Here is a 17,523-nt window from a genome sequence, read left to right as displayed (position 1 = left end):
TTTAACTGCTTACAACAATTTACTGCTACAAGTGTTTGTTTCCTTCTCCTCGCATATTGATCTGCTTTGCATCATCACTTGTCTCATATACACTGATGAGCAAAATTTGACTTTAAGGCTCCATATCTCACCATCCTATACAGCTTTGAATGTGATACTACCATCATTTTATAGAAAATCATCTTGGCTGTCTCATACATAAATTGGAATTGCAACTATTTAGCATAAGATTAGTTTTGCAGATTCTTGTCATGAATGCTTCGGGTCGTTGTCCTGCTGGAACAGTATGTCGTCCTTTTCATACCCATACTACTTGAGTCTACAAAGTAACTCCTGTAGTTAGTTGAAATAATATGAAATGAAGTCCGTCCATCCATTCCAAAGCCAAGAGGTGGACGTCCAGGCAAAATAAGTCGGCTCATCACAAGGTCTATCAGTTCTGGCACGAAAAACATGGAAATGAAGGTGGCTCGTATGCTTCATAATAGTGAGATCACAGATGTCCATGCAAGCATTGTGCAACATGCATTACACAAGTCTGGAATGGTGGCCTGAAAAAAGGTGAAGAAGCCTCCACTTCAATATTGTCATAAGAAGTGTCAGCTCAAGTTTGCAAAAAAGTGTGGATGGTAGAAGACTGGAAACTGTTGATTTGGAGCGATGAGACAAAAGTCAATAGACTGGGCTCTGATGGGTGCAAATTGATCTGGAAGAAACAAGGGAAAAGGGGGCTAACAGATCGAGAAATTGAAGGAACTGTCAAGTTCAGTGGAGAAAGCCTGATGATATAGGGTTGATTCACAGCCAAAGGAGTTGGATACTTGACCAGAATCGATGGTGGTCTCAATGCCGAGTTATATGTGAGGAAGGGTAAGGGGACACGGGGAAACATCAGGATGACATTACCAAAGACCTTGATGTTCCACAATGAGGCCCTCATGGACAGGTGACACATCCAGATAGGAGCAAAGCTCCAACTCATACAAAGGCAGACATACAACTAACCTCTATCTCACAACTCCAGTATAAGAAGATCCATGAGGCCACACCCAGCTACACCTAGCACACTCCTTTAACCCTAGACAAACCAAAATGGGAAGGAACACCAGCCTTAAAGGGGAAGTGTAAAATCATGCTAAATACCACGTTGCCACCAGCAACAAGCATGCACGGCAAAAGTGTCATGGTCCACTACCACCAGACCATGACAGCCGTGACAGCTATTAGGGAACGTGAGAACAGGTTGTAATTTGTAGTATACAAGAAGAAAAAGATTGTTCCACCACCATGAGCAAAACAGTAACGATGCAGTTACTTGACAATAATCTGCATAACTAATCATATGCTAAATAGTTGCAAGTCCAATTTATGTATGAGATAGCCAAGTTGATTATCTATAAGATGATGGTAGTCTCACGTTCTAAGCTGTAGTGGATAGTGAGATTTAGGCAAAAGATCAAAGCATTGTTACCCTTTTGCTCTTCAGTTGTAACTCTCTATTCCAATGTATTTTTTGTGTAGAAATATGTGCATCTACAGATACTGTGTTATAACATCCCTGATCAAGAAACCTGAGTAGTCTAGAAAGCTTTCATTTTGTCATGATCTAAAAAGATGCCATTAAATCATATCCACTATTAAGGAATCTCATTTTATATCTTCTATTTACTGCCTAACACGGTACAAAGATATTTTTTTACTTTATTTTAGTCTTACTACATGTTCCCAGCAAAGAGAGATGACATATTTCAGGTTACCTAAAACCCTTTGCTGTCAGACAAGGCAATCAGCAATGACTTATGAATTATGCATCTTGCACTATTTTATTGCCAGGCATCACAATTTCTCACTTAAAGGGGTATTCCCATCACAGTCCCCCATTGTCTAATAGGTGCGGGTCCCACCTCTGGGACCCGCACCTACAATGAGAACGGAGCGGAGAAATAAATGGAGGGCACACTGCGCATGCAGTGCGCTTGGCTATTTCCGTCTGCCCCATAGAAATTAATGGGAGCAGGGGCCGCGCGTGCGCGCTGCGCTCCCATTCACTTCTATGGGAGCAGCGCTTGGTGGTGGACAGACCCCGGGAAATCCGGGGTCCTCCTGCCACAGCTCTCCCTGCTCCGTTCTCTTAAGTACGGGTCCCAGAGGTGGGACCCGCACGTATCAGACAAATGGGGCATATCCTAGCGATATGCCCCCATTGTCTTTTATGGGAATACCCCTTTAAGTGAACCGTCAGCCACACAAGAAGGAAACCATGAAGCAGCTGACACTTTTCAAGACTGAAAAAAACAAAACACTTCAGGCTAAGGATAATCCAGGCCTGATCTCAAGCGAGATGATAATCTGCTCCCTTAAGAATTTAAGCCTGTTAAATATTACACCAGCGATCATTCTCATTACTCTCTGTGTAGTCTTGGTTTTCTATTTACACAAATAACAAGAGATGCAGTTCTGCCAAAGGTTACCATATCTGCAGCATGTCATTGTGATTACTGGGGCAGCCTACATATACATAATTCAGCCATGCTTCTCGGGACACATGGAAGGAAACAGAAGCTAACAATCCCATCCTTTAATGAGTCATGTTTCTAGGCAGATTCTTGTGTAAGTTTGGTGTTGAAGGCTCATTATCATTTATGGTGGTATGTGCTGGAGGACTACGTGGTATCCTTTCCTCTTGTGTGTTGTACAGCTCATTCTCTTGCAGTTCTTATGTTACATATGTAAGAACGTACAAGGAATCATCGTGGATGATAGGTACGTGTCACCGAGGTTCCTGGCCTCGGTGGAGTAAGAGCCGGTTCTTATGTGTAAGCAGCAGTTGCTGTTTGACACCTTGATACTTAGTATGGCTATAATAGCTGATCCGGGACGGCTCTTACTGGGAGTAGTCAAAGTGCTGGGTGGGTGACTACTCCCCTTGCTCCAGGCCAGGTTTTGCCAGGCATAAAAACCAGCCAGCACTGCCAGATGGAGAGGATTACCTCTGTCTGACAGTGGAGCTCAGGAGGTCTGTGTGTGCTGTGATCTAAGGGCTGTGTTTGGATCTGTGGCTTGAGCTGGGCTGAAGGGCTCAGACCCCTGTGAGGGCGAAGAGGCCGCCTAACGCCTGCCTGTGGACTTGACAAAGCAGAACTTCCAACAGGGTGTGAAGTAACACCTAGGAGAAAAGGTGACTGTTTTGTATATGAACTTTCATGTGTGTGAATGATCACCAAGCAACTTGCATTTTTGTCTTGATTTCATGTGTGAATAAACACTGATGTTTTGAACCAAGAACTTGTACTTTGCCTCTGTGCTGCACCCGCTAATCCTAACTACCAGAGCGAATCCCCACATTTGGTGGAGGATGCGGGCAAGCGCAGTGAGGCTGGCGTGAACGCCGATTATATTTTTTGTTTTGAATTTTTGGGCACAGTTGTATGTTGTGCATCAAACCAGCAGTATTACAACCTGTACCCCACGACAAAATGGATACTGTTGTGAAGGCCCTCATGGAGGCTAATCTACAGCAGCAAGAGACTAACCTGCACCAACGGGAGGCTAATAAGCAGCAGCAAGAGACCAACCAGTTGGCAGACAGCAGGAGCAACTCCAAGCGTCCACGATGCCCGGAAAGCAGTCCGTGCAGCGATCCCTAAGATGACACCCGCTGATAGCATCGAAACCTACCTGGCGATGTACGAGAAAGTGGCCACCAGAGAAAAGCTGGCCCAAGACCAGTGGGCTGAGGTCATCAGAGTCCCAGCGCGTATATTTCGACTTGCCGGACGACAAAGCGGCCAACTACCCGAAGCAGTGGGGTTTTAAGCCGACTACATCAGTGGGGTTTTAAGCCGGCTGAACCCGCGAGACCCAAGTATTATTACTTACTCCACCTTTTGCAAAAGTGGCTACACCCTAATGTGATGAGTCCCACGGCTATGCTGGATAGACTATTGGCTGACATATTCTGGAGGGCGCTGCCACCCCCTCTCCAGCTCTGGATCAGCCAGGTGTCTCCTGGAAATTCCCTGGAAATGGTGGACCTGGTTAAACACTATGAGGCCACTAAGAATCTCAAGGGGTGTTCTTTCGGGAGGGGGGCAGGTAAACCCCCACCCCAGGCCCAATGGTATGAGCCGGTGAAACCCACCTCAGAGGTTCCCACTATGGGCCTGACCCAGGTAATCTGATGACTGTGTCAGGAACTTGGCCATATAAGGGCTGAGTGTCCCCATCGGGTTGAGCCCATGGACACTAATTGTGGTTACCGTCAGTCACTGTATGCTATGAAACTGTGTGCCACAGGTACCCTGGAGGCTCTAGGCGAATTGTGCCAGGTGGAAGTGAGAGACACTCAAGCTGAGGCGCTGCTGGACTCAGGGAGCTTGGTGACCCTAGTAAGGGCTACCCTAGTGCGGTCCTCTGAGTATAATGTCTGAAAAGTTGGGGTGATGTGCAATCACGGAGACTTAAAAGACTACCCCACAGCGCTGGTGACTAACCACGGTAGCCGGCAGATGGACCCATGAAGTGGCAGTCGCCGCAAACTTGCACTACAAACTCATAATAGGGAGAGACTTTCCGGGTTTCGTAGTGCCGGTTGTGAGAGTGACTGGTACCCCTGAGTCAGGGGTGAGCCCAGGAGATTGGCCTTGTTCAGGAGGACGGCCAGAGACGCTGGGAAATTGAAGTCGAAGGGCCAGCAGTAGGGGTGACTGCCACCTCGGTGGAAGAGGGGGAGACAACTCTGCGTAGGGTAATGGTGGGGGAACTGCCACCAGGACCTGAGTTGGCAGACCTCAATGTCTCCGGGGAGAATTTCGGTACAGCCCAAAGCCGAGACCCAACCCTATCCCAGGCTTGGGAGAATGTGGTAATAGTTGATGGGGTACCCCAACAACCTGGGGCTGAGTCGATGTTTCCCCGTTTTGTGGTCAACCAGAATATGCTATATCGGGTAAACCAGCTGCGGGGTGAACCCATTGAACAGTTGGTGGTGCCCTGGGCTTATCGAAAACTCGTGTTAGAGTTAGCCCACCAACATGTTCTCGGGGGTCATCTGGAACTGCAGAAGACACAAGACCGGATACTACAACGGTTTTACTGGCCCAGTGTGTTTTGAGAGGTGGATGACTTTTGTTAGTCTCGCCAAACCTGACAAACAACTAGCCCCCAGCACCTGTTCCGCAGTCCCTTAGTGCCTCTCCTGATTATCGAGACTCCATTTGAAAGAATCGCTATGGATCTCGTAGGCCCAGTACCGAAGTCCGCTAGAGGGCACCAACATATCTTGGTAGTCCTAGACTACGCCACTTGGTACCCAGCAGCGGTGCCACTGTGACATACATCGGCCAAACTTATAGCAAAGGAGTTAATGGAGATGTTCTCCAGAGTGGGGCTACCTAAAGAGGTTCTGACTGACCAGGGGACCCCTTTTTATGTCCAAGGTCGTGCGGGAACTCTGTAAGTTGCTGAACATCAAGCAGATACGGATGTCCGTCTATCACCCGCAAACTGACGGCCTAGTAGAAAGGTATATGAACTTTTCTTGTGTGTGAACGATCACCAAGCAACTTGTGTTTTTGTTTTGAATAAACACTGATGTTTTGAACCAAGAACTTGTACTTTGCCTCTGTGCTGCACCCGCTAATCCTAACTACCAGAGCGAATCCCCACACGTTATATTTCTTCATGTCCATGAGGTGTGGATAATTCAGAATGTATTAAAGGGGTTTTCTGGGAATCCAAATTTGATGGCCTAGCCTCAGGATAGGTCATCAGTATCTGATTGGTGAAGGTCCAGCTCTCTGCACACTTGTTGATCACCTGTTTGAAGAGGCTGCCGTACTCTAGTGAACACTGCGGCTTCTTCCTAGACCAGTGACATCACATTCATTCGTCGTATGGCTTATTTGCAGCTCAATCCCATTCAAGTGAATGTGCTTGGGCTGCAATACCAAGAACAGCCACAATACAGTGTACAGGGCATGCATGGTATGGTGTGAGGAGGCCGCAGCACCCACTGCAGCTGATCAGTGGTGTTGCCAGGTGTCGGACCACCACCGATCAGATATAATAGCAAGGTTTAGGTCTTGTTTATCCTATCTTCCTGTAGTGCTGGTCTATAGGAGAACAACGCCCCTAAACCAATTTCTACATAGGTGATAACTGTATGATCGTCGGGTTCCCCATACTTACTAGAGTAGGGGTCCTAATCCCCAATTCTGGAGGAGTTTAAATGCTCCATTCAAACTCCTCCAGAATTAGGGATTAGAAACCCTACTCTAGTAAGTATGGGGAACCCGACGATGGTCACACATGGGGCATGCTGCTCTATTCAAAGTTTATGGGACCAATGGTGAGTGGGCAAGTACAGCACTCAACTATCTCCATCAGTCCTCTACAGATTGCTCCAATACATAGGCCATTTCTTATATAATCCAGACATTAGGATCAGACTATGCTCATTTTAATTATTTAGTACTCGATCATTCCTGAAACTACCGTAACTTTATTGTAACCAGAATGTAGTGGCCTTTTTCTCATGCCATTTCCAAAGTTTAAATCAGTGGGACAAAATGGCACTAAATCCAAGGGATGATGCATCTTATGAAAACTACAGCAAGGCTTACGCTGTGCAGGATATTAAAGGGAATGTGTTACATTTTCTAAAATGTTTTGACTTTTTAGTGCTTTTTAAAATATTGCATATCTCTATCGATATTAAACAAAAATCATAAAATCGTGCCATTTTCACACTGACCACTACACCCAAAATATGTCAAGATGTCCTGTTCTTTGAGAGCAACCACATTAGCGATAGACACAATGGTCTTCCATTAGAGATTTTTCTAGGCATGCTCTGTGACCTGGGGAGAGGTCAGGCCGGAGTAGAAAAGCTGTAATATCACCTATTGTGAATGGTGGATCCTGTGTTATCTATACAAAAGTGATGTCTGTCATTGTAGTCCTGCCTGTGATGGTATTTTTTTTAACTATACATAGTGACATGGAAAATTTAAAAATTCTAAAAAAAAATGTTTAACATGAAAACATCATTTAAATAATAGGGTATTTTCTGATGACAAATTTGCTTTTACATGTAATCCTGTACAACGTCTAGTTGCTGTCAGATGTAGGTGTGTATTTTTTATTTTTTTTTGTTTAAATATGGTGCTGAACCTATTATAAGCATTTCACTTTCAATCTAGACCACCAGGAGCACAAGACAGTTCATTAATGAGAACTGACAGATTAAATTATTCCTTGAGGGAGCACTCAAGGAGAGATTTTTTTTCTCTGTCACAAGAATAGTACATTTTGTAAATGTCAGACGCTGGCACAGACCAGTCTAGTTTCCCCAGGTCTTAATAAAGCCACTTTAGACTTCCCATTGGCATGTATCCATCCATGTTGTCTATGCATTATCATTTTTAAGGAACGCGTTTTTTACCCACCAAGTCTCCAGTTTCATCCTTTTTAGAACATTCTGAGTAACCGAGGGGTTTTTTCATTTGTGACCTCCATCGTGTATCTGAAGCAACTCTCTCTTTGGAGGACACAGCCTGTACTTAACATACATTAGGCTACTTTCACACTGGCGTTTCAGGGCTCTCACAAGTGGCCCAAAACTGATCAGTTAAGCCCCAATGCATTCTGAATGGATAAGGATCCCTTCAGAATGCATAAATTTTGCTGCGTTTAGTGTCCGTTACGTTTTTTAGAATGTCACTAAAACGCAGCTTGCAGCGTTTTGATGTCCGTCTGACTATGCGGAGCCTAACTGATCCGTCTAGACTTACAATGTAAGTCAATGGGGACGGATCCGTTTTCACTGACACAATATGGTGCAATTGAAAACGGATCCGTCCCCCATTGACTTTCAATGTAAGTCAAGACGGATCCGTTTTGACTTAGACTTTTCTTTGAATGAATAATACAAACGGATCCGTTATTAACGGATACAAGCGTTTGCATTATTCGTGCGGATCCGTCTGTGCATATATAAGACGGATCCACACAAAACGCGAGTGTGAAATTAGCCTTACACAGACAGACCTTTGAATTAAAGAGGATCTGTAACCTCTCCTGACATGTCTATTTTAGCAACTACTTGCATCGCCCTTGTAAAGATAATTCCAGACCTTCTATTCTTATGACTCTATGTTGTTCCATTCCTTTATTGTTCCTGAGAGAAGTCATGAATAAGTTAGTAACTGTTTGCATTAAAGGTCCAGATGGGTATTACCAGTTAGGGGTGTGTCCCTGCACAGTCTGACACTATCCAGTCAATGCTGTCAGTATCAGAATGTGTAGGGGCACACCCCCTACTGGTAACATCCATCTAGACCAGGCATGGCCAACCTCTGGTTCTCCAGCTGTTGTAAAACTCCAACTCCAACAATGCCCTGCTGTAGGCTGCTAGCTGTAGGCAGTCTGGGCATGCTGGGAGTTGTAGTTTTGCAACAGCTGGAGAGCCTCAGGTTGGCCATCCCTGATCTAGACCTTCATTAAAAAACGGCTGACCATTCATAATTTCTAGCGGGGATAATTAAGGAATGGTAGAACATAAAGTCATAAGAATAGATGCCCCGGAAGTGTTAAGTTAAATAATCATTTTGGTTCAGTAGAATTTGATAAAAAGCTATTTTTAAAATATGCAAATTACCTTGCTACCAGCAAGTAGGGCGGCTACTTGCTGGTAGCAGCCGCATCCTCCGATCCTAATGACGCCCCCTCTGCATTGTGATTGACAGGGTCAGGGAACGGAATCGCTCTCTGCTGACCCTGCCTGTTTGCATTCAATATTTGGCGCCTGCGCCGCGGCCGTACCTATCTTCAATCTGCGCAGGCGCACTGAGAGGCGGCCACTCGCTCGGCCGCTCCATCCTCAATGCACCTGCGCCGATGATGTCACAGCTACACCCGGCGCAGGCGCATTGAGGAGCGAGTGGCCGCCTCTCAGTGCGCCTGCGCAGATTAAAGATAGGTACGGCCGCGGCGCAGGCGCCAGATATTGAATGCAAACAGGCAGGGTCAGCAGAGAGCGATTCCGTTCCCTGACCCTGTCAATCACAATGCGGAGGGGGCGTCATTAGGATCGGAGGATGCGGCTGCTACCAGCAAGTAGCCGCCCTACTTGCTGGTAGCAAGGAAATTAGCATATTTTAAAAATAGCTTTTTATCAAATTCTACTGAACCAAAATGATTATTTAATTATGTATGGATAAATCGCAGTGTAGGGATTATTAGTAAACAAAAAAAAAAAAAAACGGTTTAGTGGGCTGACAGAAGCCCTTTAAGCCCAATAAATTTATACCTACAAATATTACTGGGACCGAAACCAGAACATGGTGCATCTCAAAGTTCCAAGTGTTAAATATGAGCCAGGCTTCTACTAGATCAAGGTGTGCATTATTGAGTAGATCCTCCTGCAATAGTTATAGCCATGTATGTGCTGGCTATATATACAGTATGATGTATGATATTTCGCTATATGAAATAATGCATCTGTTTTCCTGGCAGCAGGCATCTGGAGCAGGGTGTGGGTTGAGTGTGTTTTGTCAGGAATGTTACTTTCTGCCGGATGTCCTCTGCTCTACGGGGAAAAACAATACACATCTCACCATTACCTTTTTGGTTTAACTATAAAATATGGTAGCGAACCTGTCACAGCTTCCAGTGTATCTTAATCATTCTCGGCAGGAAAAGCTTTGTATTTCCTTCATGTCGTGATTTTACGTTTTGTCAAAAGCAACAGCAGGACGGATCTGGAAACACAATAGTCAAAACATATGATTTGTATTCAAGCTGCCACATACGTGAAACAGAAAAAATATCCTGAAATAATTAAAGCATTAAATAGGCACAATAGCCACCGATAGGAACCATTTCAAATGGAGCCGTAAAAAGACAACACCGGTAAAAGTCGATTTTTTTTATAAAATAATTGCAGTAAATTATAGCTTACATATAGTAACAGAAATGTGTATTAATAGTAAATACTTTATGTAAAGTTAATATCGTTAAGCAGAAAGTACTGTATTTATAATTACATTTGTGTGGGAGACAATTTCTCCACGTTCTTCTATGAAAAACATGTTTTTGGAAACCGCAAATTGTTTTAATCCAAACCTGTCTATTAGAATGGGGCTATCTTTAAAGGGGTTTTGTCCCTTAATCTTACTGATGATCTATCCTTTGGATAGATCATCAGTAATAAAAAGGTGTAGAACCCCTTTAAGTTTCTGTAAAGCTAGCCATAGACATTAGATAGATGACCGAGCATTCGGATGACAGCAAACTCTCCCGATTTCCCCATGCTTCGTGGTAACGAATCGATTTTAACTGAAATGGTGTAAAAAAACAAAAAAAAATCATACTTGCCTCATCCATTTGAGCGCGAAGAGCCGGCTGCCGCCATCTTGTTTGAAGGTATCTGACAAAATCCCGTGCGCGGTGATGTATGACGTCATCACGGGCCGTGGGAGATTTCGTGCTAGATCTTCAATCAAGATGGCAGAGGCCGGTTGTTCGCGATCAAATGAATGAGGTAAGTATGATTTTATTAATTTATATTTTTAATTCACACTGTTATATTGCTCTGAGAAGCCGCGATCATGTATGAATGCGGCATCTGAGGGTTACAGTGACGGGGGGCAGCACAAGTGTTTTGTAAAATTTGGCGAAGCGGCCAAATTGAATTTTCCAATACTTCGCTCATCTCTACTGGGATCCTTGACAAAGTCCTCTAGCACGGCTTAGCTCCCTGCTAACAAAAAGGTTGGGCAATTGGATCCAACATGTCCAATCATTATCCCCTCCAACATCAACTGCCAGGGGACAGCTGGAAGGTGCCATACACGTTAGGGGCCACAAACTCCCAGCAGACGCTCAATGTTTTCAATTTATATGTTCATTTATTTCCACAGGTATATATCCATAGTGGAACTGCAAGTTGTCTGTTGCTGTGTTAAAATTTCTGTAATGCTGACCATTGACATTAGATAGCCAAAGAAATGACAGCTAATTACTCTCCAAATATAATACACCCATTCATATGCATGCTAGGCAGGAGCCTGGCAATGCCTAACCCCCTGTGTAAACAAAAGGGACGGGTAATGGATTCCAGCATGCCCGATCCTTATGTCCCCTGACATCAACCACCAGGTGACAGTTGGGAGTCCCGATACACACTAAGGGCTCATTAACACGACTGTATATTTGTGTCCGCATCTGTTCCGCAATTTTGGCGAACAGAAGCGGAGCCATTCATTTAAATTGGGCCGCAAAAGTTCCAGACAGCACACTGTGTGATGTCCGCATCCGTACTTATGTTCCACAGCCCCGCAAAAAAGATAGAACATGTCCTATTGTCCGGCATTGCGGACAAGAATAGTTATTTTTATCATAGGGCTGGCCGTTCCGTTCTGCAAAATGCGGAATGCACACAGCCTGTATCTGTGTTATGCGGATCCACGCTTTGCAGACTGCAAAAATGGATATGGTCATCTGAATGAGTCCTAAATGTTTTCTATGTTTGAATAGAGAATCTTTCACATTGGTTTTTCACTTTCCATCAGAGACGCTGATATTTTTGATGACAAGAATACCCATGTCAGTAGCGCTGTTTTTGGTGTAAAAGTCAATTTGTTTGAATCCGATTCTCCATCTTGCTGTTATGAATGGAAACCATTATCCCAGTGTAAATTATGGTTTTTGATTTTTCATTTTCAAATATTTTTTAACTACAAATATATTTAGCTGTCAAATTAAGGTTTCATGTGTATATGGAGTTTTGCCAATAAAGCCTGTGATAGCATCCAGCTAGGATATCCCATCAATCACTGTTCAGTAGAGGTCAGACTGGGACCCCCACTGATCACGAGAATGAAGGAGAACCGCTGTGTTGCAGTCCCATGCATATTATAGGGCAGCACCAATGTGCAGTCCCGAGCAATCGTATGTTCCAAACTATCCTAGTGCTGGTCTCCTCATATGGTTAGAGGGACCTTTTGGGTCACCTTAGACTTCAGGACTTTGGTGCGACTGCAACCTTTCATCTTCCTGTAGTTATGTTTCAGATTTTATCATTTTATGGTGTTTTCCCATCGTTGTATCAAAGGCCTTTAGTGAATGGGGAATTTTATATTGGATCAATGCTTTAAATGTGGACAGCTTTGAAGCTTGCCTTTCTTGATTCCTTCCATTTTTTGTGAAAGCGATGAGTCAGAGACCCTGGGAGTGCATTGTGCTTCTTGTTTGCTGGTTTTGATGTGGATTATTGCATTTGACAATAGATTTTGCCGACTGAAGCAATTGTGTTGTTAGCCTGCTACCTGGAATTGGAGTGAAGCTAGCCCTCTACTGCATGTTCTAGCAGAGTGAGATCGTTGTTATAATTATATCATTTCTTCCTAATGAACTTGATCTGTATAACTTTTGTTTTCACAGTAAATGCCAGACAGTATTTGAGTTACTAAAGCCACACAGTAGTATAATTTAAAACACGTTTTTTTATGTTTAGCATACTTTTGCAGAATTTTTGATGATGTTCTTTTTCACTCTCTATATTTAAACAAAAAAATGTAAAATCCTCACCCTGCAGTTTTCCCACTGGCCACTAAGCCTAATAATGGACACCACTTCTTGGTTTGTACAGATCACTTTACTGCAGTTACCTGCTTATCTGTACACAGAGGTGATATCATTACAGGCAGAACTAGTGTGACAGATAAGACAGTATCCACCATTCACAATAGGTGATTGTCAGAGCTTATCTATTCTTTTCCTTGCACAGGTCACAGATCATGCCTAGACAACTCTCCCATAGAAGTCAATAAGATCCCCTTCTGACCATTGTGTCTCTGGTCTATGGGGCTGCCGTCAATGCTTTCTGTTAAGAACAGCTAAGGCAAGATGGCCACCCCCAAAATAATGTTCAGGAAGTAGATTACAAAATCTGTAATCAGGAAATAAAAACAAAAGTATATGTGTTACTATCTGTTTTTAACTGGCAGATAGAACTTTTGGTGACACATTTCCTTTAATGGTCCCTTTACGCGGGGCGACCATCTAGCTGATTGTCTGTAAGGAAGTGTCACGCTAGCGGAGGAGACCAGTGCATTTGCATGCAGCGACCTCCTCCAGAGTATGGGGAGGAGCGATCGCTAATGCCATTGCACTTCCCCATACTGACTCGTTGTTTCTCGGCAGTAGATCGTGTTAACACACACAATCTGCCACCAGGAAATGATGATCTTGTGTGCTGCACAGAAGATCCAATTACCCAATGAACAAGCATTTCGCTCGTTCATTGGGTAATCGGCGGTGCATTTACACCACAAGATCATCGCTAACCAACTTTACCAGTAACACTTGTTAGCAATAATCTGTTCAATTGTTGGCCCATGTAAACGGCCCTTAAGTCCTGTAGGTAGTGAGGTGGGGTTTCCATGGATTGGGCTTGATTTTGTATTTAGTGCCCAAGTCAACACCTTGAACTCTTTATCACGTTCCTCAAGCCATATGTGAGCAATTTTGAAAGACAGAAGCCACTACCATGAGGGAATACCATTTCCATGAAGGGATGAACTTAGTCTGCAGCAATGTTTAGGAAGGTGGTACATGTACAAGTAGTAGCCACATGAGTAGCAGGACATAAGACTTCTCAGCAGAACATGACATTGCCTATGCCGGCAGGTGTTCTTCCCATAGTCGATCCTGGTGCCATCACTTCCTATGGTAAGTGATGCACACACCCCCAGCTATCCACAGAATGTAAAAGAAAATATCAGACCAGGTCACCTTCTTCCATTGCCCCATGGACCAGTTCTGATGTACATGTGTTCATTATATGTGTTTTTGGCCTTTTACACTGCTTTAGCCAATCTCCAGCTATGCAGCCCAGTATGTAGCATGCTTGGACAGCTTGTATGTTCTGACATGTTTCTGTTACAGCTAGGAATACCTTTTTCAGAAATTTGTGCTGCAGTAGCTCTTCTGTGGGAGCATACCAGATAGGCTAACTGTCTCTCCCCACATGCATCAATGAGCTACTAGGCAATGTTGTTCATTCTTTGGTCCACTTTTTGTGGGTACTAACCACTGTTTACCAGAAACCCTCATGAGACCTGGTTTTGGAATTGCTCTTGTATAGTCATCACAATTCTTGCCATCACAATGTGGTCCTTGTAAGTCACTCAGATTTTTACACTTGCCCATGTTCTCTATTTTCAACACATCAAGAGCCAACTGCTTATAAATTACTTGCAATAATAAATGGCAGTTGCAGCAGACAATGAAGATAGTATCCAAGTTCCTCCAAATTAAATGTTATAGTGCTTCTCACGCTCAAGTAATTTTATAATACGAGATAGCAAGGAGATCTTGTGTCACTCACAAATAAAGGAAGATCTTCATAGCGGGAACAGACCCAATTTGAAATTGCACCTCCTCAAGTTAATCAGTGCTGTTTGGATTCTGCATGACATATTGCAGTAGTCACATATCTTTTTAGAGGATTTGCAAAAGGTGGCTTTTTTTGTACTCTTGACAGCATATCAAAACTCTAAAAACAGCATGGGGTTCATAAAGCGCCCCACGAGAGTTTCACCAAGTTTTTCGCTTCTTCCACGGCAAAACACGAGTTGTGCAGTTTATGGACTCCATAATACCAGTGGAGCATGACAAGCACTATACATTTAGCTCCAGTAATTAGCTCTGTGTAATTGTACTAGAGGTTGTAAACATATGACTTTCCAGGCGTAAAAAAGAAAAAGCAAAGTCCCCAAGGCTAGATGGGTGAGCTTGGACTTGTAAGTCCATATCTGCATAAGTATAAAGTTCATCTACACAAATATTTATCTGTATCATATCCTAATTCATCTGTCTTAGAATTGAACCTGGAAGCACGACAGTGATTAATATGCAAATAGCCAATTAGTATTGAAAGAAACTAAATGTTCCCATAGGAATATTATTCCCAAAGTTCTCTGCATACACAGAACTACACGCTGTGCTAAAAAAAAACAGACTCTTAGGTAAATCTACTCTAGGGCTCCCACTCCTCTGGCAGTGAAGCAGCTGTAGGAGATTCTGATGTGTTTCACATGTTTGATTCCTGATGTAAGTGAATATTGAATGAATACAGACATCAAATAAGTCCTCTGGGGAGTTATCATGCTGAATCCTGGGTATCTGCAACAGCAGTATTGGATGGGAAGCAGATTTGACAGAAGAGCATAATATGAAATATAATGAGATCTATAGAGATGTTAAACTTTTTTTCTCCAATGCTTCTGCAAAAATCACTTATCTGAAGTATTTTGTATTTGCAGCTCTTTGACAAGTTCTGTTTTGGAGAAGTCAATCTGGACATGGTTCATCTTTCTCAAAGATTCTCCTCAGATACCTCCGGTTACTACACATCCGCCGGACAAGTCCAAATCTCCTAAGGAACCTGCCTTTCAATTACTCCCAAAATGTTCTGCTGCAGCATTCCAGGGGATTTTGTGATAAACAACGGTTTATGGGTTGCAATATTTGATCTACTTCAACAGAGTTCAAGACGTGTCATAGCAATAGTTAAAACTTTGTTGCATGCTTTGGCCACCCATTGCCTATATGAATTTCAATTAAAGACAACTATGAATATTCACAGTGTGATTGGTTTTTAATGAATATCAGTTTATGATATACAATATATATAGGTATATATTCAGTGGATTCTATTAAATTAGATTTACTGTGTCCCTCTGAGCAATAAACCCTGCAACTTGTAGACTTGTTCCAGAGGTTGTCCAGTTTAGAAAACTCATTTTTATATACTTTTTTTAAGCCGCATTTACACGCGAAGAGTGAGCAGTGTTCCTTTGCGATAACTGTTTGCTCATCAGTGGAGACGCATTTACATGCAGTGATCACCTCCTTAGCAGATCGCTGCCCAGAAACAATGATTGAGGTGTCCGCATGAAAGATAATTTCACCCGATGAACGAGTGTTTCACTCATTAGTAACATAGTTTGTAAGGCTTAAAAAAGACATCTGCCCATCCAGTTCGGCCTGTTATCCTGCAAGTTGATCCAGAGGAAGGCAAAAAAAAAACCTGAGTTAGAAGCCAACAGAGGAATAAAAATCCTTCCCAACTCCAATCAGGCAATCAGAATAACTCCCTGGATCAACGGGTCGTTGATCCAGGGAGTTATTCTGAATGCCTGATTGGAGTCGGGAAGGATTTTTATTCCTCTGTTGGCTTCTAACTCAGGTTTTTTTTCTCTAGTAGCTATAGCCTGTAATACAGGTGAAACTTGAATAATTAGAATATTGTGCAAAGTTCATTTATTTCAGTAATGCAACTTAAAAGGTGAAACTAACATATGAGATGGACTCATTACATGCAAAACGAGATATTTCAAGCCTTTATTTGTTATAATTTGGATAATTATGGCTTACAGCTTATGAAACCCTAAAGTCACAATTTTGAGGTCCCCTTTGCTCAGGGGGTATGGATTAATTAGCTGACTAGAGTGCGACACTTTGAGCCTTAGAATATTGAACCTTTTCACAAAATTCAAATTTTAAGCTGCATTAATGCAATTCCTTTTAATTTTCATTACTGAAATAATGGACTTTTGCACGATATTCAAATTTTTCAAGTCTCACCTGTATTATTACCCTCCAGAAATACATCCAGGCCCCTCTTGAATTCCTTTATTGTACTCACCATCACCACCTCCTCAGGCAGAGAGTTCCATAGTCTCACTGCTCTTACCGTAAAGAATCCTCTTCTATGTTTGTGTACAAACCTACTTCCAGATGCAGAGGATGTCCCCTCGTCACAGTCACAGTCCTGGGGATAAATAGATGATGGTAGAGATCTCTGCACTGACCCCTGATTTATACATAGTTATTAGATCTCCCCTCAGTCGTCTTTTTTCTAAAGTGAATAACCCTAATTTCAATAATCTTTCTGAGTACTGTAGTCCACCCATTCCAGTTATTACCTTAGTTGCCCTCCTCTGAATTCTCTCCAGCTCTGCTATGTCTGCCTTGTTCACAGGAGCCTAGAACTGTACACAGTACTCCATGTGTGGTCTAACTAGTGATTTGCAAAGTGGCAGGACTATGTTCTCATCATGGCCATCTATGTCATTTTTGATGCATCTCGTTCATGGGGTGATCTACAGTTCCTTTACAGGGGCTGATTATCAGGAACTAGTGTTCCTACGAACGTTTGCTCCCAATAATCGTCCTAAACATTGGGCCATGTAAATCCAGTATTTTTGAATTGTAAGTTAATAGATTGGGTCCTTTGTTCGGGATCCTTACCTCTTAGCTAAAGAGGGTTGCAAAAAGACTGGCTTTCTCTCTGGAAAGACCTGTCTTGCACTGTATTAGACAGACAATCCATTGATTTAAATTTACACTGTGTAATGTTTAATTTCTACTATGGAAATGGAACACTTACTGCCAGGTTTCCATGCAGATTACAGCTGGTCACTGAAGGTCCTAGCAAGGGGACACTTTGTCTTT

At 43.0% G+C, this 17,523-nt stretch overlaps 1 protein-coding gene across 1 annotated transcript in view; it reads left to right on the top strand.

Moving 5' to 3' along the window:
- ASCC1 (activating signal cointegrator 1 complex subunit 1) overlaps window positions 1-15,647 on the top strand; it is a 386,034-nt gene extending 370,387 nt beyond the window's left edge. The window contains exon 10 of the mRNA XM_040435538.1: window positions 15,330-15,647. Within this exon, the coding sequence (XP_040291472.1) occupies window positions 15,330-15,446 (117 nt within the window). The 3' untranslated portion in view covers window positions 15,447-15,647. The remainder of the gene's footprint in view (window positions 1-15,329) is intronic.
- Window positions 15,648-17,523: the final 1,876 nt, after the last annotated feature.

This window comes from Bufo bufo, chromosome 6 (genome assembly GCF_905171765.1).
Source record: "Bufo bufo chromosome 6, aBufBuf1.1, whole genome shotgun sequence".
Lineage (NCBI taxonomy): Eukaryota > Metazoa > Chordata > Amphibia > Anura > Bufonidae > Bufo > Bufo bufo.
Note: the sequence above shows the minus strand (reverse complement) of the source record. Positions and strands in the feature narration are given on the sequence as shown.